At 38.2% G+C, this 23,001-nt stretch overlaps 1 protein-coding gene across 1 annotated transcript; it reads right to left on the reverse strand.

The window, feature by feature from the left end:
- Positions 1-2,661: 2,661 nt before the first annotated feature.
- On the reverse strand, positions 2,662-22,993 carry LOC139944523 (chromosome transmission fidelity protein 18 homolog). The gene is made up of 23 exons (XM_071941565.1): positions 22,572-22,993; positions 21,526-21,852; positions 20,777-21,102; positions 20,312-20,404; positions 19,782-19,834; positions 18,714-18,861; positions 17,907-18,116; positions 17,264-17,394; positions 16,556-16,679; positions 16,029-16,159; positions 14,897-14,990; positions 14,055-14,153; positions 11,494-11,621; positions 10,723-10,886; positions 9,946-9,998; positions 9,151-9,321; positions 8,564-8,713; positions 7,892-8,022; positions 6,970-7,054; positions 6,716-6,768; positions 5,877-6,000; positions 5,364-5,421; positions 2,662-4,340 (listed from the first exon to the last, which is right to left on the reverse strand). The coding sequence occupies exons 1-23, from the start codon at positions 22,648-22,650 to the stop codon at positions 4,177-4,179; spliced, it is 3,096 nt and encodes a 1,031-aa protein (XP_071797666.1). The 5' UTR covers positions 22,651-22,993; the 3' UTR covers positions 2,662-4,176.
- Between the last annotated feature and the right edge of the window lie 8 nt (positions 22,994-23,001).

Below are 23,001 nucleotides of genomic sequence, written 5' to 3' on the forward strand. Positions count from 1 at the left end.
ATGGTTACCTTATTCTGGTTAGCATAACTTGTAGTGTGCTTAGCTACTTTTTGTGCTGATAAGCAGCTATATGAAATAGGACTTGATCAAAGTTTGCAGATCTGTGGTAGCTGTGAAAACATAAACTCTTTTTTTTTTTTGGGGGGGGGTCATGTTAAAACAAATATTCATGACTGTCTGAATATAAACTAATCGCTTCAAGCATAAACAAATGAACGTGTTATATGACTAAATCCAATGAATCTGACTTCTTGTTATGTCATTCTATCTGAAAATGATGCTCGAAATCTCTGGAGGTTTAGGATGATCGTAATTGCTTCAATTGTCTACAAAAAGAGCTATCGACCAGAAAGTAAAATGCGTGGTTTTAACGCCTGTCAGGCATCAAGCCGTTAAGTGGCAGGTATTATTAGGCGCATCATTGAATATGTCACCATGGAAACTGCTAGTTCTACTCAAGCAGTCAACTGAATATTTTAAACCCTAGGTTCAACAACAAGAAATATTCAGGTGAGGTTTGTGGTTGCTCCATGTGTAAATCTCTTTTGAGTAGTGTTGATTCTGAAAGGAACCGGTGGTTGACAACTCAACGTTTGGATCATTAGGGCCTGTTGAGTTGAGTTTTCAACCAGTTTTCAGAGGATACAGAACGAAACATTGAGTTGTCAACTACTGGTACTTCTCAGAACTATACTCAAAAGAAATTTACACATGGTGCTACCGCAAGACTCCCACTTGCTAAGTTCAAAATCCTAGCAAGAAATATAATGGATGACATACAAAACATGTTTATTCAGCAAATTCAGAGTCAGCAAATACAAGAAACAGGGTGACTCAGGTGTCATAAGATGACACTGCCCTATCTTCTAGCATAAGAGGATATGCCTATAGCTCCTTTGTCTTCTTGCGTTCATGTTTCTCATTTCCTTCATAGCCTGTTGTTCCTTCGAGTTTCTACAATAAACCTTTCTAATGAAACACCATTCCCTATCTCCCAGCCAGCTTAGTTGAGGGGAAAAAACACATCTTGTTTCGAATTGAAATTGCCCCAGGGTATATGGACTGATTGTTCCTGACATGACTTGTCATTCTTCTTCATGCTAATTGGGCATCTCAGCTATAGCAGTACAAACATCTTCCAGGCGATGGAAATGATATCCTAATGCGTGGGATTTGCATCTTCGTTCTTCGAAGTTTTGCTCTGATTTGGGTCAAATAACTATGTTTTTGAGGCCAAGACGGATGTTAGTTTACACAGTGTGGCAAAAATTAAAACTGTACAGTGTCTGCCATTCGTTACCTTATGAAGACCTGAGGAGAAACAAGAAAAGGAAAAAAAAAGGTCTCCATATTATAGGGGGATTCTCAAGACGGGGTCCTCCATATAGGCCTAAGGAATTTTGTGTCAAAAGAAAATGGGAGGACTACAGTGGCAAAGGAAAGAACAAAATATATCTCATTTTGGTTAGAAGCCTTAAGCAGTAATGTGGTTATGTAAAAAGCTATAAGATTATGTACACAAATTTAATTCTGAGAAAAGTTACTGTTAGTAAAAAACGTTCCTCAGATTGTGTGTCCTTAAATATGGGTTATTCTTCAGCGACCACCTTTTGAAACTAAATTTCACCAAGTTTATTGCAAAGGCCTACAATCGAATGGTTCCAAAAAACCAAAGGTATCTTTTGCTTTTAATGTTAGTTTCACCATGGAGGAAGGAAAATACAGACATTGTAATTATAGTGTGACTCGTCAAGAACTCAAAACGACTGAAACTGAGTGCCAACGCATGTGCCACGTTTCCAGGGAAATTTAAATCTAACACATCATCACGAGCAAATTACTTGACATATGGACTACGTCTAGGGGAGGCAGTATCTCGCTATGTAAATCATTATTGGTTTTTCCTTCTGAGAAGGCCATTTGCGTCCACGGGGAACCAGACTGAATTCATAATGACCAATTAACCGTCACAAAGTTAGTGCATATGCAACCTACGAGTATTTATAGATGAGTTAGAATATTAGGAATTAGGTTGCGGGTCCAAAGGTGTTCATTTTATTTCAGTCAGTGAAAGACTTCTCATTAATAACAGCAAACGCCAGAATTCAATCAAGATGGCTGAAAAGGAATTAGTATTGTAACCTTTTATTTTACCAGAATATTTGAACATGAGTAAAATAGAGTTTAAAATATTCCAATTCCCAAATGTAAGTCTGCCTGCCGAGGTACACATCACACATCACAGTAACAAGAGTACATGTACACGAATATTCTATGATTTATTTTTTACAGAACATCGGGCACGTCTATTTTCCAGTTTTTAAAACAAACGGACATAAAAAACACAAACACGTAATTGACTCATGCATGGACGAGTGCTTTGACATCATTTTTGTTTTTAAACAAAACAAAAACATATGTTTACAAGTAGAGATCAAAAGAAACAACCGATTACCAAACCATATATGTGGCAGAGGGAGACACCTCCCTCCCTCCCAATTGAAATGTACCCCCTTCCCATCACCCCCCCAAAATGATACAATGGGGGGGGGGGGGGGCACACACACACACATCACCACACCATGCCCTATATCAAGCACCAAATGACAGTTAAAGTACTTTTAATATACAAGACAAAACAAAATCAAGTCTTTACAGCTGGTATGTAGCTCATTCATGCCATGATGTTTTGTTTTATTATAATCACTAAAATATTTTATTATACAAAATATTTTGAAAGGAAGGCAATGTTTGTTTATGCATTCATAAAGTAAAGGAAGTTAAATATTAATGTCATATTCATATTGTATTTCATTTACTTTCCATACAACTGTGAACAGTACACCAACAATGAACATTGATTCAGTGTCGCTGCAACTGATGCAGGAATGTTTATTTAAAAATAAAAAAAACATGTTAAGCTTTTTCGCCATCTCTGATAACACAAAAGGGGAAAATTTCCAGGCGCTTTGTATTGTACTACAATTCTGAATAGCACAGATGAGAAACCCATAAGGAAATCAGCTGAAACATTGCATGCCATGAAAAATAAATTAAGCAGGAAACTTGCTGATAAAATCTGTTTATGCACATAGAGCAAAATAGCGGAAAAACAGGAAAAGTCTGCGTCCGTAAAATTCCCTTTATTAAGTTTTGTACAAGTACAGAGTCTATACTCTAGGCCTCAAAATAACCCACAGCACCCACAAAAATTGCCATGGTGCCCTGTGGTTTTTCTGTGGTGCCCTCTGAAAGTTTCCAAGACAAACTTAAACTCATAGCAAGCCCCTTACCAGATAAAAATTGATGTGCCCCTACAAGAGCGAAGTTCTGTGCCCCTACAAGAGCGAAGCCTAAAGCCTGTTGCTCTATCATATTGAACAATCTTAAAGTCTATGGGAAACTTCTCAGTGAAGGGGCAACGAGGCCAATACCAGGGCAAGGCCTCCAAGGTCTCCACATTTAATATTTCGGGCCTGATATTCCACCTGATTTTTGTAATATAATCTATGATAAACATTGTTCATATATAATAATATTTATAATAAAACTATCCTAATTATTTTTTGGGAGGAACAATCATAAAAAAATTCTAGCATGGCTGAATCATTCTGAATGAGACTTTTTTGCTTCTCTTCACCAATGAGTATAAACTGGTACCTGTTTGTGAGAGTACAGGTTGATATTGTGTCTGCAAAAAAGCCTTCTGAGCACCACAGCTCCCCGAGACAGCTGAGAAAGAGTGTTATAGACCTTATGCATTGACATCATCCAGCCGCCATCTTAGAGGAAAAACGGTGACGAAACAATCGAGATGCACAGATGTGTACGCGCGGCGCACAGTATTGGCCAATGAACAACCTCCTTTTGACCTCTAGGTGAGGGCGCCCTACTGAAATTACGTCATGTGCATAAGGTCTATTGAAACAATGACCATAGGGTCGATTTCACAAGGAGTTCGGTTATGACTAGTCCTAGGAGATATTAAAAACTTAAGGCTAGTCCTTAGTAAGGACGAGTATAAGACTAATCTTAACTGTTTGTGAAATCCACCCCAGGGCACTAATAAAAGCGCATTGATACGTTTTTTGTAAAACGCGCTATATAAGAAATTTTTATTATTATTACTATTATTCAAATTCTTTCCTTTGGATCTATATTCCCTCCTGCTCGGTCTTACATTAGATCATGAATCCGTACTGTCTTACGTACAGCGTTACTGTAACCCTGATTGAACTTGTACCACAGTTTACCGGACAGATCTTGCTGTTGTTGTTGCCTGGTACTTGCTTTGTCTTTTTGGCTGGTGTCCGTACTGGTACCATCTTGATCATTATCCCCTAAAAAGAGATGAAAAATAAAAGACAAGTTAGACGGACATTTTAGTAGAAATTGTTTTTGTAGAGGCACTGGAAGGAGGTCACCAGTCTAATTAAAACAGCGTTCTCCCTTAACAGCTCTGCTGGTTGAATGCCAGTTAAACACCCGGGTACCAGTCAGAATTCTCTCCCGAGTGGTTCGGCTGGCTAGTTCAGTGGTCAAAAGCTTCCATATTTTATTTTAAGTGACTTGTGAAAAAAACTTACGGAATAGTTAAAGACAAAAAAGCTAACTGGTCCTTCTGGCCAGTCACTAAAAAAAATTAAGGGCAAACCCTGTAAAGAGCATTTAATAAAATACAACAGTAACATCCAAATATTGACGTCTTACAAATGGTCTTGTGCATTTGAATTGATTTCAAGCCCTCCAGTCAATTCAATAACATGCGATACAAATAGCACAACCCAGTCACTAAAAATGTGAAAGGGCAAAAGATCAACACAAGGCTGACAACATACACAAGTTTACAATCTTCGATTCAACAAGCCATTTTCTCTGATGAATCATTTAAACACAAAACAACATTCAGTTCACCGAGAGCTCTAGAACATTATCCCTCCCAAGAAAAAACTATTTGGAGTGTGGCCATACAAAATAGAGCGAAATACCCACAGAAAGTAAATGGCTCTCTCTTCCTCAAACCTTAATATAAAAGGAAAAGAGAAAAGTCCAAAGGTTGTGGACAAACACTCAAAGTTTTAGCAGTAAACATTGAACAAGAAAGTTGCATTAAGCCCAAGTTGAGGCGCGCATGAGTTCATTACATCGTTATATATATACATGTGTACAATAAGTACACAATAAAAATGTATGTGACTCACTTCACAAAGACATGCAACTACAATAAAACAAATAATAACATTAAGAAATACACCGAGTAAAAACATGGCCACAATATTTTATAAGGACACATGCATATCTACTAAAAGCAGGAAATTGATTGAAAGAGTGACCTGTCCCCAAAATCTTTTCGGATGACTTACGTATTATGGGCTCTGGAACTTTCTTCTTGATGATTCGACCAAAAAAGTCTCTCAAAGGCTGAGTGAAAAAAGTGAATGGAATTTAAAACTGTTATCCTTCTGTACATCCAAACGTCAAAAATTCTTGACTGATAATGCCCTCTTGTGATAACTTGTTTATACACTAGGCTCTCTTAATATTTATGCATGAGGTACGTCACAATGCTAACTCAAAACAAGGCGATGGGCGCAGCCACTGCAAGTTATGGGGAACGTGCGCCCATAGCCTCATTTAGTAAGTAAGAATTATGACGTCATGCATATATATTAAGAGAGGCGTATCATGGGTCATACATGCACGATTGATGACACTTTTTGAGGACATAATATAAAAGATTATACATGTACAATAATGGCGCTTTCAGAATACATAAAATAAATTAAGTACATTGTATGTTACACCTTGGCCCTGCAATAGTTTTAACAATTCTTGCATTAATGAAGCTTCTCAAGAAGTTACTGAGCTATATCTACCTTCTCTTCTTCGTCCTGTATTTTCTTGGGCTTTAATTTCTCCAGATGTCTGGCGGGGACCTTGGGCCCGTCCTTCTTGCCACCTGCTGTGACTCTGACTGCCTTCTTAGATGTTTCGTATGGTCTGGTACAGAGAGACAAATAAAAGAGAAAGAAACTTAGGAGGTTGAAGCGGCGGGTGGCGTAGAATTTCACAAAGAGGTAGTTGGATCTATAAAATATATTGCATTAGTGCACAGCCAAAATCATGGGCGCACATAACAGTTTGAAAACCACTGACGGAGACTCCTTCGGTCAAGTAGCTCCTGTTCACCATACTTTGTAGTTCCAAGAACAAGTCACATAACTTTTGCTGATAGAGCCTTCTCGGTATATGGACCCAAACTCTGGAATAAACTTCCCAATCACATCAGGGACACAACATCATTCAACACATTCAAGGCACTTCTGAAAGCTCACTTGTTTCAGGAGGCCTACCATCAATGACTTTTTATTTCTTCTGTGCCTCAGGGCCTTTGAGCAAACATTTGATTTAGCCACTATACAAATTATTTATGATTGATTGATTGATTAATTCAATGTTATTTATATATCAATTAACAATCACTGTGTCAGTGCTTAAATTTGTCGGATACAAGATCTGCAAAGAGTTGCTCAATATTGATCTGTTGTTCATTTGGTACCTTTGGAACAAAAAGTGTACCCATGATTGTGGATGTGCAGTTTCAGCCTTGAAATCCTTACAATGGTATAGCACAGCACATCTATCAAATAAAACACAGCAACATCACTAATAACCTGAACAAAAATTCTTTATAAAAAACAAAAAGGAAACTTACGCATTTTTTCCTCCGATAGCTGCTTCACTACGTCGCATCTTTTCGAGGCCAATCTGAAGAAAATCAAAGAAAGATTAAACAGTCAAAACCAAAGGAAATGTTTTGATACCAGAAATCGCTTTAAAATAAAGAGTTATTATAGATAATCATAAGTTGATATTTAAAAACTTGAATAATCATAAGTTGATAAATAAGACCATGAATAATCATAAGTTGATATTTGAATACATAAATAATCATAGGTTGATATTGACCTCTCTGGCAATGAGCTGCTTAGCTGCGTATGTCATCTGCTTCATTTGGGGTGTACTGCTGAAACGGACCACAGAATCCAGATTCCTGCAACAAAACCGGACAAATAATCATTAGTTCCTCCATAATGGATATCAATGTGGTTTTAAGAAAAAAATATCAACAGAAGCTGCAAACAAATTTGCCTGTTCTTTTTCACAGGACTCAAACAAGTACTGAGTAGTCAGTGCTTTAAGAGAATGACAACCACCTGCACAGGACTCAAACAAGTACTGAGTAGTCAGTGCTTTAAGAGAATGACAACCACATGCACAGGACTCAAACAAGTACTGAGTAGTCAGTGCTCTAAGAGAATGACAACCACCTGCACAGGACGCAAACAAGTACTGAGTAGTCAGTGCTTTAAGAGAATGACAACCACATGCACAGGACTCAAACAAGTACTGAGTAGTCAGTGCTTTAAGAGAATGACAATGGCCGGCACGAGTACAAATAACAGATCTACGGAGACATTCCACCAATCTCTGCTACTGTAAGTCTGCTTTGCTGGCCACTGTCATCGTGCTAAAGACCAGCGGCCGATTTCACAAGGAGCTAAGATGGATTTTTACTGCAAATCAATCGTAGTTTCTAAGTAAAGTGTGATGTCACAATACAAATTACTATGGCAATACTGACAATTTGTCTGGCAATGAATTTTGAGAAATCGGCCCCTGGTCATACCTGATGTGCTAGATTGGAGACTTCAGCGCCCTAATAGAGAACGCAGACCTTTAACTACATTGTCGTGATCGGAAGAGATACAGAGTTTGAAACTAATGAGGACCTTTCAAACTGAACGAGGAATAAACACCTCTAGCAGGATGTTGTGAAAGGGATCTCGGTTGTGACGGCTAAATGATGATGATGAAAACTTGTACTTACGGATCCAGGACATAGTTGTACTGTCCCTCAGCACTGCGTTCTTGGTTGTATGTCAAGTTGTAAGCAATCATTGTGTTTATCAGCTCCTTCATGTGGCGTTTCTCCTGAGCACTGAATAATTGTGTATTAACCTGTTGAAATAGAAGAAATGTTGCTGAACAAATTTACTAACGAAAAGCAAAGATTGCAGGGAACCCAATCATAAGTAATAATTTTTTACATGTTAATGACCTGGTGTTGGTTTGTGTTAGCTTTGATTTATCAGTGCTTTTAAAGAGTCCGTATTTGTTTGGTATTGACTCTGAAAATGAATTGCAATAAAAGCAGCAGCTTTCAATGGTGTAGAGCATGTTGAGAAACTTTTTTACTTTAAAGTACTGCAGTTGTGGAAAAAGATAATCCTTGTTATCCCCAAAAATTTGAATCTGAGAAGCAATACTAACAGTAACATCTCTCAGATTGTGTATTCCAATTGTGGACTAATACATTTGAAAATAATCACTCCACCTTTTGACACAAACTTTTCACAAGTTAGCTTGATTGAATTATCTATATACAAATATATAGGAGTCAAACAATCAAATGGTTTCCAAAAACCAAAGGCATATTTTCCCTTTTAGACACCTGTGAGTGTGAAGAGCAGATGATGAGGAAAACTTTGACTGTACTCACCGGTCGAAAGGTTGGTTGCAAGATAATCAAGAGGAGGGGTAAGATTTCTTGGACGGAGAGACGTGGATCTAAGAAGCAAGCCGTGTTTGGAGACACTCCAGTCAAGATTGTTGTCAACAGATTGCTATTTTTCGTCTGCTTGATGAAGTTCTGTACAGGTTTAAACAAAGTATAGGGTAAAAATCCCTCTGCTCCCAAACTTGTTTACAAACAAATTTGTTAAATATTTATTTTTAACTTTTTTGTTTACATGAAAAGTTATTTTATTGCTTCTGTAATAAGAAGTGCAGCTTTGTAATAGGGGAGCAAACAAACAATGGCCAATCACACTTAAAGGTATTAGACAGGATTGATAAGGATAACAATTCTTCTCAATTTGAAATCTAACTGATCATGAAGTTCATACTAAAACCATTTTTTCTATTAAAGGTTATGATTCCGGCACGGACATATTCGCTCCAGTTTTTCGCGAAATCTAAAAAGAAGCGACCACCATTTGAAATGAAATTTTCACAGGTTAGTTTTATTGTATACAACTACATTAGGATTAAAACAACCAAATGGTTAAAAACAAAACAAAGGTATACCTCATATGAAGAGTTGGGGTACTTTAGGCGTTGCTGGCCAGACGATGCAAATAGTAGATGAAATGTGACTGGTGTGTATGGAAGGTAGCGATAGAAGACGTAGTTCTGAGTGTGAGCTATGACACTATTCAAACGATCATGGAAGATTAACCAATCATTGGCCAGATTCACCTATGGGAATTAGATAGAAAAGAATTTAGAAAGGAAAACAGAAAGAGCTGTTGCTTACTGCATGCTGGATTACTCTTTCAGTGCCAAGGTCATACAATCTATTTTATGTTTTCTAAAGGGTCATCAATCTTACATCATGAAAGGGCATTATCACTCATGAAACACTATTGACTCTCTCGGATGTACCAAAGCAACACAAATCAACACGATACATGTTTTTTGGTAGCAAAGAATTTTTTTTTCTGACCCCTTGCATTACGAGCAGTGCACTTTACACACACCTATTCCGTCTGCCATTTTGGGAGTCAAAATCGTGCACAAACATGCACGGAGGAAACGACTCCCAAAATGATGGAAATGGTAGACATGCATTATTCGGAGGCGAGTTCCATGTTGTGCAAGGGGTCTTTACACAATTTTCGAAAAATCTAAAAAAGCTGGGCATTTTAGGTCAAAACGCAAAAAAAAAAAAACCAAAACAGACACAGAAATAAACTCTGGTGATGGCATGTGAAAAAGGCCCTTTTCAAAATGATGACCTGGGCTTGCCTTTGGCAAAGTGAAAGATTAAAAAAGAGCCTATGTAAACTCACATTCAACCCAAAAACATAACAACATACTCACTGCATCAAGTCTTGGGTCTTTGAATTTCACCTCCAAATAATTCTCAAATATTCCTGAAAGAAACAAGCAATCATAAAAACAAAGAATCTACAATCCTAAAACAAACCAATTTATTTATGTTTCTGACATTTTTCCTAAAAATAAATATTAACAAGATAAGTGATGTATAAGCGTATGGTGATGATTATACAGAAATGAATGGTCTCTAGAGGGTTCAACAAGTTTGTTTGGATGACCTTCTCAGCAAACTATTAAGGGGATATAAACACCAAGCTGGCAGCAGCCAATCTCCTTTATACAAACATTGGTTTAAGGTTTATGATTATGAATTACACAAATCAAGAAATTGTGCTTCAAAACTAAACAACAATACTTATTGTGGAAGTGTCGTGGCCGAGCAGTTAAGAGCACCAAGTTCAAACTCTGGTGTTTCTGATCAGCAGAGTGTGGGTTCGAATCCCAGCCAAAACGCATGTAACAGAACCCAGTGCACTTATCGAAAAGAGAAGGGGTTCGCCCCTGTGTTCCTGGCCGAGGCTGCTAAATGCGCAGTAGCACCTTGTAAACCCTTATAACTTGCTACATAATTGGGTCTCATAATTCATCACTTCAATAACATATCTTTCTGAAAGTTTGTATATACTCAGCGCCTTGAGTACCTTGTTTGGTAGATACGTGCGCTATATAAGACTTCGATGTTGTTTTAAAATCAGCAATAAGCTTGGTATTATTCAAACCCACATCTTGGTCTATCCACTGGACCACTGTTGTTTTTACCTTGCACGAGTTTATCGTAATCGCCAGCAGACTGCGCCAACTGGACCACATTGTAGAAGCGTTCTGTCATCGACGTAGGATTCTTCTTGTCATTTGAACCGTCTAATGACTGGCCTAACGTTGCTTTACCAGAGGCCACGTCATGTGGATTGGCGTACTGCTTTCTGAACAAACCACAACAAAAATGGGTGTGATCTCTGGCTATATACAGCAGTTACGGATTGAATAGACCAATCCATTATGCTCTGCCCACGGCACACGTGTGAGGAAGAACACGTGAGCCTCTCCAATGACATTCTGCACAACTCTTCCGCGCACGCCAAGCATATGCGCACGCATGTCGGACCTTATTTTGGTCGAACTTTTGGTTGAGCAATTGGTTGTGATTGGTCAATATGCAATGGGGCGGAGCTTAATGGTTCGGTCTATTGCTTCTGAGTGACACCCCCAAACAAAAATATTGGTAAAGTAGGGAGATTGCCAACATAGGGCTTGATGGATCAGCTGGTAGAATAAGTGACCCTTTTCCTTTTTTTTGGGGGGGGGGGGGAGGGGGAGCGGAGTGGATGACGGCATACTTTGAGCATATTTGGTCCGTGGTAACAAGTAAGAACATTTTATTATCCAAGAGCTGACCTACAAACACACATGGTGTAGGCTATTTAATCAAATTCTTCCTGATTTGTTTAAGGAGCAAAAAAAAATAAAATCAGAAATCAGAGTAAATTAGGAAGAATATCACGTCTGATTACCCTAAAAAATTACACTTACTTTTTAGGCAAGGGAAGTTTGAAGATTTCTTGCCAGATTGTAAAGAAGCCTTTGTTTTTATCTTTCTGGCCGATGCTTAATGAATGCACGAGGCCAAGACTCAATACTTTGCGCTGACTGTGGATAAACTATCAGCAGAATACAAAAACAAACATTAAAAGAGGATTTGGAACTGTGATTGGAGAGTACTTATTGAGGTAACAACATGTACATGAGCAGGATTTGAAACTTTGCATGGTGGAGATACAATCTAGTAAGGTTTGCAGTAACACCATGTACATGAGCAGGATTTGAAACTTTGCATGGTGGAGGGTACAATCTAGTAAGGTTTGCAGTAACACCATGTACATAAGTAGGATTTGAAACTTTGCATGGTGGAGATACAATCTAGTAAGGTTTGCAGTAACACCATGTACATGAGTAGAATTTGAAACTTTGCATGGTGGAGATGCAATCTAGTAAGGTTTGCAGTAACACCATGTACATGAGTAGGATTTGAAACTTTGCATGGTGGAGATACAATCTAGTAAGGTTTGCAGTAACAACATGTACATGAGTAGGATTTGAAACTTTGCATAGTGGAGATACAATCTAGTAAGGTTTGCAGTAACACCATGTACATGAGTAGGATTTGAAACTTTGCACGGTGGAGATACAATCTAGTAAGGTTTGCAGTAACACCATGTACATGAGTAGGATTTGAAACTTTGCACGGTGGAGATACAATCTAGTAAGGTTTGCAGTAACACCATGTACATGAGTAGGATTTGAAACTTTGCATAGTGGAGATACAATCTAGTAAGGTTTGCAGTAACACCATGTACATGAGTAGGATTTGAAACTTTGCATAGTGGAGATACAATCTAGTAAGGTTTGCAGTAACACCATGTACATGAGTAGGATTTGAAACTTTGCACGGTGGAGATACAATCTAGTAAGGTTTGCGGTAACACCATGTACATGAGTAGGATTTGAAACTTTGCACGGTGGAGATACAATCTAGTAAGGTTTGCAGTAACACCATGTACATGAGTAGGATTTGAAACTTTGCATGGTGGAGATACAATCTAGTAAGGTTTGCAGTAACACCATGTACATGAGTAGGATTGGAAACTGCATGGTGGAGATACAATCTAGTAAGGTTTGCAGTAACACCATGTACATGAGTAGGATTTGAAACTTTGCACGGTGGAGATACAATCTAGTAAGGTTTGCAGTAACACCATGTACATGAGTAGGATTTGAAACTTTGCATGGTGGAGAAACAATCTAGTAAGGTTTGCTGTAACACCATGTACATGAGTAGGATTGGAAACTTTGCATAGTGGAGATACAATCTAGTAAGGTTTGCAGTAACACCATGTACATGAGTAGGATTTGAAACTTTGCACGGTGGAGATACAATCTAGTAAGGTTTGCAGTAACACCATGTACATGAGTAGGATTTGAAACTTTGCATAGTGGAGATACAATCTAGTAAGGTTTGCAGTAACACCATGTACATGAGTAGGATTTGAAACTTTGCACGGTGGAGATACAATCTAGTAAGGTTTGCAGTAACACCATGTACATGAGTAGGATTTGAAACTTTGCATGGTGGAGAAACAATCTAGTAAGGTTTGCTGTAACACCATGTACATGAGTAGGATTGGAAACTTTGCACGGTGGAGATACAATCTAGTAAGGTTTGCAGTAACACCATGTACATGAGTAGGATTTGAAACTTTGCATGATGGAGAAACAATCTAGTAAGGTTTGCTGTAACACCATGTACATGAGTAGGATTTGAAACTTTGCATGGTGGAGATACAATCTAGTAAGGTTTGCAGTAACACCATGTACATGAGTAGGATTTGAAACTTTGCATGGTGGAGATACAATCTAGTAAGGTTTGCAGTAACACCATGTACATGAGTAGGATTTGAAACTTTGCATGGTGGAGAAACAATCTAGTAAGGTTTGCAGTAACACCATGTACATGAGTAGGATTGGAAACTTTGCACGGTGGAGATACAATCTAGTAAGGTTTGCAGTAACACCATGTACATGAGTAGGATTTGAAACTTTGCATGGTGGAGAAACAATCTAGTAAGGTTTGCTGTAACACCATGTACATGAGTAGGATTTGAAACTTTGCATGGTGGAGATACAATCTAGTAAGGTTTGCAGTAACACCATGTACATGAGTAGGATTTGAAACTTTGCATGGTGGAGATACTTTGATGGAATTCAGGAGAAAGACTTTCTCCTGAAGAAAATAAGCAAACTGAACAAAGCGTTAAGTTGTTACTCCACCAGTTCTTTTCAGAACATAACACAACTCATAAAGAGTAATTTTCATGCACATGGTTTTAAGTAAGTGTAAGCCTTGCTAGAAAAGAAATTAAAAATCGCTTTTGTTAAATCATCGCCAGTGATAATTTAGACACAGAATTTTACACTCACAGGTACCAATATTGCAGAGAGCGAAAGGTGGACAAACTTGTGACATTAAAAATGAATGCTTTAACAGAGTTAAGGTCAAATAGGTTATTGACAGAGTTGAAGGCCAAAGGTCATACCTGTAGTGTATTAAGACAGGATCGTATATCATTATCTGCCTTATTGCATAGAGCCATCAGTGCCGTCATGTCTGTACGTAAAGCATTGGTCTTTGCAATCTGTGGAACATCAAAGTTTGAACAATTCAGATTCTTACTTTATATTAACCCTTATGAACTGCCTCTAGCTACCGGGCAATCTTGTTGGTCTAGTTGGTAAGACTGCTTTGAAATTACAAATGTTGGGGTTCGAATCCAATCCCAGTAATATGCCTGTGATTTTTTCACAGAGCTCGGGAAAATACTGAGAATAAAGTGCTAACACCCATCGGTGTATATGGGTAAAACCAAAATTAATATTACATTAACCCTATTATCTATTATGTTTTGAGATAAAATGGTGGCGTGTAACCCTATTATCTATTATGTTTCGAGATAAAATGGTGGCGTGTCTTGGCCAAACAGATAAGAACACCAGACTCAAGCTTAGTTGTTTCTGATCAGCAGAGTGTGGGTTTGAGTTCCATTCATGACACTTGTGTCCTTAAGCAAGACACCTATTGAATATTGCTTAGTCCTTTGGATGGGACATAAAGGTCCCCTGTGTTGTGTAATGCATGTAAAAGAACCCAGTGCACTAGTGGAAAAGAGAAGGGGTTTGCCCCGATGTTCCTGATTTGATCGGCTGCATATTGAGCCACAGCACCATGGTGCTATAAAGGAATAGGTCTCATACTTCAATTCGTAGCTTGGCATACCTTGCAGAAAAAAATACTAAGCGCTTTGATATAGGGGTGTGAGAAAGCGCTATTTAAGAACCCACTATATTACTATTATTATTATTTAGCTCTTGAACAAATTACCTGATTGAGTCTTGACGCTAGCCTGGTGGTGAGGGTAGAGGGAAAGTGCGTCACAAACGCGACTTGTCTGAGCTGCCTCAGAGCTGGAACATACCTGATGGTCATAAAACATACATTATTATTATTATTAGATATTTCTTGTAATGAAACAAGGATGCCTTATAATAAGTGAACTTAATCACTTTAGCTCTCAAGCCTGAGGAAACCTGTAAACTGAGGGTGCTTGCAAATATGCAAATATGGTAAAGTATCTTGCTCAAGGACACAAGTGTCATGACCAGTAGGCCTGGGCGAATTATTCGAATATCCGGTTAATGGCGAATAGGTTTTCCTATCCGTAACCGCGAATGCCTTTTTTTTCTTAACCGGATATCCGCATAGGGCGCGAATAGCTATTTATAAACCGGATAGTTCTGTAATTACAACCAAGTAACCGGATATTCTTTAATATCCGAATATCCGCGGACGTCGGGCGACAACTGACATGAATGTTTTGTCTGAATCCTAATGAAACTTCTATTAAGACAGCATAAAACAGCATAAATTAAGTATTTAACTATGCTCACCTCCGTGAAGAGTCAAAACAATGACATTTCTGACGTAATTTGTTCAAAGATTACAAAAGTTTTCCTTCACGTAGAGTCATCCACGATCAAAAGAAAAAGCAAATCGCCATCTTTAAATTAGATCCGGTCATTTTTATGAATGAACCGAGTGACACTGTCTAAAACTAATATCAATCCGCCCAGAAGATCTCATTCACAAACGAACAGCGCCCTCTAGCGACAAAAAAAAAAAATTTTTTTATATTTTTTTATTTTAATTTTTTTTATAGCGCCCTCTAGCGGCGAAAAAAACTATTCGAATATCCGGTTAATTTCGGATAGTTGGTCAGCGGTATCCGAATAACAAAATTTCACTATTCGCCCAGCACTAATGACCAGGACTCTAACCATCTATGTTTGAACCCACACAATGCTGATCAGAAACACCAGAGCTTGAGTTAAGTGCTCTTTTGATCATGTGCATTGAGACCGACTGATGGGCTATAAAATGCACTGTTAATGATTTATTATTTATTCTATTCAACTTTATTTTAGTGTAAGATTGTGGATTGGTCCTTGTCACTTACGGGTCGTTACAAATGCAGATAATCGGTCGCAATAACAGCTTGGGTTTCTTCTTCTTTGAGTTGGGGGCAGCTGCTGAGGCAGCGCCCTCTGGACCTCCTTTGATGAATGCTAGGAGACAATTGATTGCAGGCTGGAAACAAATAGATACACAAATAAATAATGATAGCAAACTACCAATAAGAAAATCTCAAAGCTAACTGATTATAAACCTCAGTCCAGAGATATAGATCCTTTTTAAGTAATTTGACGCCCCAGAATGGCACTGTTGCTTAGCCACTGCAGCAATTCAAAATAAACACAGTTGTGAACAAAATTCTACTCATGTACATGGTGTTACCACGAATAAAACCTTATAGATCGTATCCAAGCCCACATCTGTATGGACTGTAAAAGGGGTAACCCTGTTTCAGCCCCAGGAGTAGGTGGAAACAGCCCCCGGAAAAATAGTCGATTGTAGCCAACACGTTGAAGTGGCCTTAAAGTTTCTGACAACTTGAAAAAAAAGAGAGCAAAGTTTCAAACTTACCGCTGGGGCACCATCAATCTCATCAATGACCAGACAGTTGGGTCTCCTTTCCTTTGTAAGAACAGACTTCATCTGCGTTGAGGACTCCAACTTGTTCTTGAAAACATCTACGCTACGATCATCACTGAAAATGGGTATTGGTGTAATTGTATGAATCGGCCAAAAATAATTTCAGGGTAGTTTTGGACCTTGACAATCTTTATACCTTAGGTTGCAATGTGTATGTAAATCTGTGAACAGCGGAGTCTTGAGAAAGTACTGTAAAAAATACCCATATAATGTCGTCAGGTTTTGGACTTGCAAAATAAAAGTAACCCATTTACCCATTTCTAAAAAACTGCAGATTTCAAGAATCTGTAACTATTTATATTTTCAATCTTACCGATGCTGTGCATCTTAAACCAAACTGAAAGAAGAAGTGCCAGTAAAAAAACAAAACCACAAGGAAATACTGCTTAACAATTTTCAGCTAAGCAAAAAGGAGCGGGAAACCAGTCAAAATAAGGTTCATGTGACATGGTATTTTGGCTGGTAACCTTAGCAAGCTTAAGCAGCTCTATGAAATTGGACCCTGCAGCTGATTTCACGAAACTGCGTAACTCGTAAGTCCACTCGGCAACGTTTGACGCATGCAACGTTTATAGACAAGTTTTGGCAAGTGGACTTGCGCAGTTGCAGTTTTCGTGAAATCGGCTGCTGGTGTCCTACCTGGCGTTCATTTCTACCACGTTGTATCCAGCATGTCTTGCTATGATATGCGCTAATGTCGTCTTCCCTAGACCTGGTGGACCACACAGCAAAGCTATCTTATGAACAGGTCGATTCTGTGCATCAAGCTCCTAAATAAAGACAAAATAATAACAGTAATTATACAAGAACTGCAGGACTTGCAATCACATGGTTGTGGGTTCGAATCCTAACAAACTAGCTGCTGATTTAACAATGAATAGAATAAGTATTGTCAAGTATTTATAAACTTGTATTACTTATAACAGATGTTAAATTTGCATCGGGGATAAAGAATATTAATTTTGGTTTTTACCCATACACCGATGTGCACTGTATACTCGGTACTTTCCCGAATCCTGTGAACAAATATCACAGGCATGTTACTCGGGTGGGATTCGAACCCATGACCCATGCAATTCTAGAGCAGTATCTTACCAACTAGACTACCGAGGTTGCCCGGTAGCTAAAGGCAGTTCAAATCCTATGTATTACTTACTTATATATCTACATTTACATAGGATTAAAACAGTAGAACGGTTCAAAAACCAAAGGTTTAATTCCTTTCGAAGAGGGAATTTATGCTGTCAAAATAAAGAAATATAAATCTAAACCAGAAGATTACCTCTTGTATTTCCTCATGTTGGAAATTGAACTTGAAGTTCTTCTTAAACTGCTTAGGGCCCTTTCCATCAGGCTGCTGCTGTTGTTGTTGTTGTTGTTGTTGTTGCTGCTGTTGTTGATGATGTTGTGTTTTTTTCCTTTGTTTTTTCTCTTTTCCAAATACCAATATGTCCCAGAGTTTCAGCCAGAAAAGAAGATTGCGATTTATTCCCTGTTGCAAATGGAATTAAAAAGTGATATGATTGGCAAATCATAAACAAAAAAGAAATAAAAGTGCTAGCATTTTAATCAAGGTCAGCTTGTAGAACTTGTCTCCTTTTTGAAAAGATACCACACTGGTCAGTTGGGAAACTGTGATTAAAATTAATGCAAACAATTCAGAATAGTAAAAACAAAAGCTGAACAAGTTTTGTGACTTTACCACTTATTTTTTTCTAATTCCTTACCACATTTCAAAATGGAAATTCAACTCATATGGCCACTATGCGAAACACAGCGAAACACCTTTATTTAGGAACAATCTCCCGCAAAATATGAACAATTTCAAGAAGAGTCTACTATTTTCAACTCCAAAGTGTCGTTCTGGTTAATTTGTGTGTTTTCAAAGCACTTATTTTTCAAAGCACAGAAAAGTATTGCTTAACAGAAACAGGTTACCAGCCAAAATTACACTTAATTTAGCTCAAATTTTGCAAAGCAGAGAAAATTGCTGAGCAGTATTTTCTGCTTTATGAAACTGGCGTGGCCCCACAACTACATATAAGGCAGAGCCCCTCCTCCACTTAGTAAATCTTCTTGTGTTACTCACATCATCACTGAGTAGATCGGTGTAGCGTTTTGGGGCGTACTGATCGACCCACAATGCAGAGGACTTCTCTTCTACTCCCTCCTCCTCATCTTCTCTCTCATCGTCTGCATCCTCCGGCTCAACCATCTCAAGTTTCTTGGCTAGATCTCTGATCAATACAATCATCGAATGAATGGAAGATTAATGGTTTTACCCTTACACCAATGTGTATAAACACTGCTGGGTACTCACAGTACTTTCCCGAGTTCTGTGAACAACATCACAGGCATTTTACTCGGAGGGGATTCAAACCCACCTTTGCCAATCTAGAGCAGTTACTTACCAACTACACCACCGAGATTGCTCTGTAGCAAAGATTCTACGGAAAGTACTGCGCCACGCATCTGGAACTCTCTACCACTTAATCTTAGATCTTGTCTTTGTACCACAACATTCAAATCTCTTCTCAAAACTTATCTTATGTCACAGGTTTTCAAGGACTAACTTTTTTGTGTCCGTTTTTCTTTGTTTTGTTTTGTTGTTGGTTTTTACTGTGCCTTGAACACCCAGCAGGGTGGATACGTGCGCATTACAAGTCTTATTATTATTATTATTATGCAGTGCTTACACACATCAGTGTAAGGGTAAAAACCAAATATTATTTTTTAATCCAGATACAAATTTAACTCTGTCGTATTTTGGTTCAAAACATTCACAATATCTTATGACTTAAAGGTACAGTACATTACGAGAATGCTCCATTATTAAAGAAAGAGCAGACACATTCTTTTCATCTGACAACTCACACCTGTTATCTCCATGTATTTGCTTTTCCAAACAGTGAACATAAATGGATCATGCACAAACCAGTGGTGCTGCTGAATACCCCAGTAAAATTAACTGCTCATCCATTGAGTTTCATTCAAGTAATTCAAGATTAACACATTTACTCACTAAAAGGCCTGTATACTTTCTGAATTTTTGCGACCAAATTCAGAATTTCTTGAATGGAACTTTCTTGTACCGATACGTTTGGTAACCACTCCTAAAATGAATGGCATCATCAGAAAGACAAAAATATTTTGATACCTCTTGAGTTGGGATGAGATCCTGTCTGCATCTTTCATTAATCTCTCATGTCTCTGTAGAAAAAGAAAGAAACTTTATTAAGAAATATTTTAGTCCCAGACCTTGAACTGGGCTCTTGAAGGGGCACATTAATTTTCCTCTCGTATAGGCACTTCTGTCAAAAAAGTTTTTATTAGAACCTTGCAGAGGGCACCATGGAAAAAGCACACGGCACCACGGACACATTGCCAGGACCGAGATTCAAACCCACATTGTGATTACTCAGCCACCACAACTTGAATTTGGCGCGCTAGACCGCTCGCCCATGACACACTGTTGTCATGGTATGATGTGTTTTGTTGACTATGAAATCTAGAAAGAAACTATAAACAGGAGACTACACCGGCTATTTTCAGAGCCAACAGTACCACAAAAGAGATTTACTCATGGTTGTACCCACAGGTCTACAATTTATTTATAGTTTCTTCCTATTTATCCACACCATGCAAAGCTTCAAACAATACTAACTATCAAAGCGTCTCTTATTTTACCTCATTCTCAATTTCATCCCTCATCAGCTCAACGGGTATTGACAGGAGACGTAGAGGACCAACCCGCCTCGGCTTGGAGACTGTCTTGCCTTTCTGTATTGTTACAATTGCATTTAAGACAAATAATAAACATCAAAATAAGCACATGAGTGCATTAAACAGGACGTCGCTAAGCCCGCTGAAAAAAATGACTTACATGAACTAGATATATAACCCCCCCCCCCCCCCCCCAAAAAAAAAAAGAAAAAAAAGGGAAAAGAAAAAAAGAAGCAATTTAAGCAAGGAAAAAATCAAGTTTAACTACAAGAAGATAAATAAATAATTACAAGGCATGAAACAGCAAATAAAAGCTTAAAAACAAGAAACAGTTTTATACATCATCATAAAAAAAGTCAACTATTTACAGAAATTTATCAGATGGCTGAAGCAAAGAAAAAAAGTGTAATAATTACTACTAATTCTCACCATCTGGTCCTCAACACTTTCCACTTCCTTCATCCTTAAATAGACTCGTCGCCCATCCTGCGAGGTGAGTCGAGCTGACAATCCTGGCGGTTCCCTCAGCAATACCTGAAGACGTCTGTATCCCACCGGTCTGTCTGGATCACCTGCAGAAACCGCTCTCGTGTGGTCACGGGTTTGACCTTTCGGCGCGGCCATTTCTCTGTGTCGTTGAACTTGTTGAAGGATTTTCTCATTGGCTGTTGGTGAGGCAGGTGGCGTGATTACACTCTCATCGGCTGTCTTGTTAGACTCAGGGAAGAGCTTCCGGGCACGTTTTGCAGTAGGTGCTGATGGAGATATAAGTAGTTAAGGAAGGGTTAGGGCCTTGGGACACAAGGCAACTCTTACAGGCAACTTGGTTGGTGGGAACCAACTTTAGTGCATGCTAACACTTTGCTAGCACATGAGTAATTGCTCAAAATATTTCTTACGATCCCCCAAGGATATGTGAATATTAAAATGTGAGTTGATTTGTACAAAAACAAAACACAAAATAAATTCCTTTTTGTTTCATCTCAATTGCAACGTCGCAAGTGCGACAGGTTTGCAGTTTGCGATCTCATCGCAAGTGTGATAGCTATGTAATCACAAAGGGGGACTTAAATGAAATCAGCTCAGCCCCTGCAGGCCTTGGTCTACAACTGAGGTTTGAATGAGGTACGTCTTCTTCTTGCACATCACAGGAAAAAACAATTAAGATTTCTTCTTACTGATAGTAGGAAGAGGAGCATCTATGACCAACTCATCTTCGCTGTCAGACATCGGCCCAAACATCTCTTCAATATCTCGTTTCTTGGCTCTCCTCTCCGATGAGGTATGCTCATCTTCTCTTGCGAGTCCATTTTCAAGTCTTCTCGACGTTTGATTGTCTTTGTTCAGGGCGGACACTGGGTCTGATTGACTGTCCTGAAGTTGGTGGAGTCCATTGGTTTTATCTCTTGTTGAAGTTTGAAGAATGCTTTCTGATGACGATTTCTGAGATTTACTAACAGCTTCCGAGGACGTGGTTTTCTTTTGAGTCAAACCTCTCTCTGATGCTAAATATTATATGAAAACAAAATTAAAAAGTTGCATTAGGCCTAAACTGGAAATAAAGTGAATTGAATTGAGAACCTTTACAGAGTTCAGCTAGAGTGCTAGAATTTCATGTTCTCCTAGTCCTAGTCTTGGACTCCAACAATAAAATATGGTTGGTCCATGTTAAGACATCCATGATATGTTAGGAATTATGATTTCCCATTGTTCTGACAATGACGTCCATATATAATAGGGCATTTTCAGGCCATTTTGATTTACTACTTTTTGCATTTAGACAATACTAGTTGCGATAACGTAACCCTCCTTCCGACGGCCGGAGCCTGTCGGTCAGGAGGAGGGTTACATTATCGCAACTAAGACCATAGGTGTTTTTGGTTGGTAAGCAGTGTTGCAACAGCTAATTCTTTTTCCAAACTATGATTTTGAAGTTATTTCTAGTTCTATAATTTAATATTTACTTTTTATAGGCCTACATGATTGTTTTTCATAGAAAATAGATATCATAATTTTGCACTGGAGAGAATGTTTACCAAACTGTCTGGGATTACAATAATTTTCACATCATTTATATATTATTGATAAATATTAAACAAATCAATATAAATAATGACATAGCCTATAATAGTCATGATAGTATTACAAAATAAATTGTATTGTGCGCATTTACAAAAATAAAATAAAGAGTAACAAAACAACAGTTGTCAGTAGTTTGGCCTACCTTCCATCTCCATTTCCATTTCTCGCATTGCCTCAAAATCATCCGCATATTCATTCTCAAAGTCAAAATCATCTTCCATGATGACGAACTTGGTTGACAGAAGTCAATCTTTCACTCGATACTTCAAGGATTCTAAGTAAACGTTTCTAACAAGTAAAGTACATCGACTTCAATGTGGATTGTTGTGGTCTACGAATAACCAATCCAACACAAGTCACAACTCAACTCAACAAAGATATTTCCAACTACACAGATAATTGTAGTCTATCAGCCTACAAAGTGTTCTATTATTATTTAAGGTAGTCCTATGTTCATTTTCAATTGATACATTTTACAAATCACATGCGATCTCCACCCTTTTTCGAAGTAAATAAAAACTTGCTTGACATGTGTATCTCTCTCTACCTCGAAGATATTCCCGCGAAAGCTA

Source organism: Asterias amurensis, chromosome 11 (genome assembly GCF_032118995.1).
Source record: "Asterias amurensis chromosome 11, ASM3211899v1".
Lineage (NCBI taxonomy): Eukaryota > Metazoa > Echinodermata > Asteroidea > Forcipulatida > Asteriidae > Asterias > Asterias amurensis.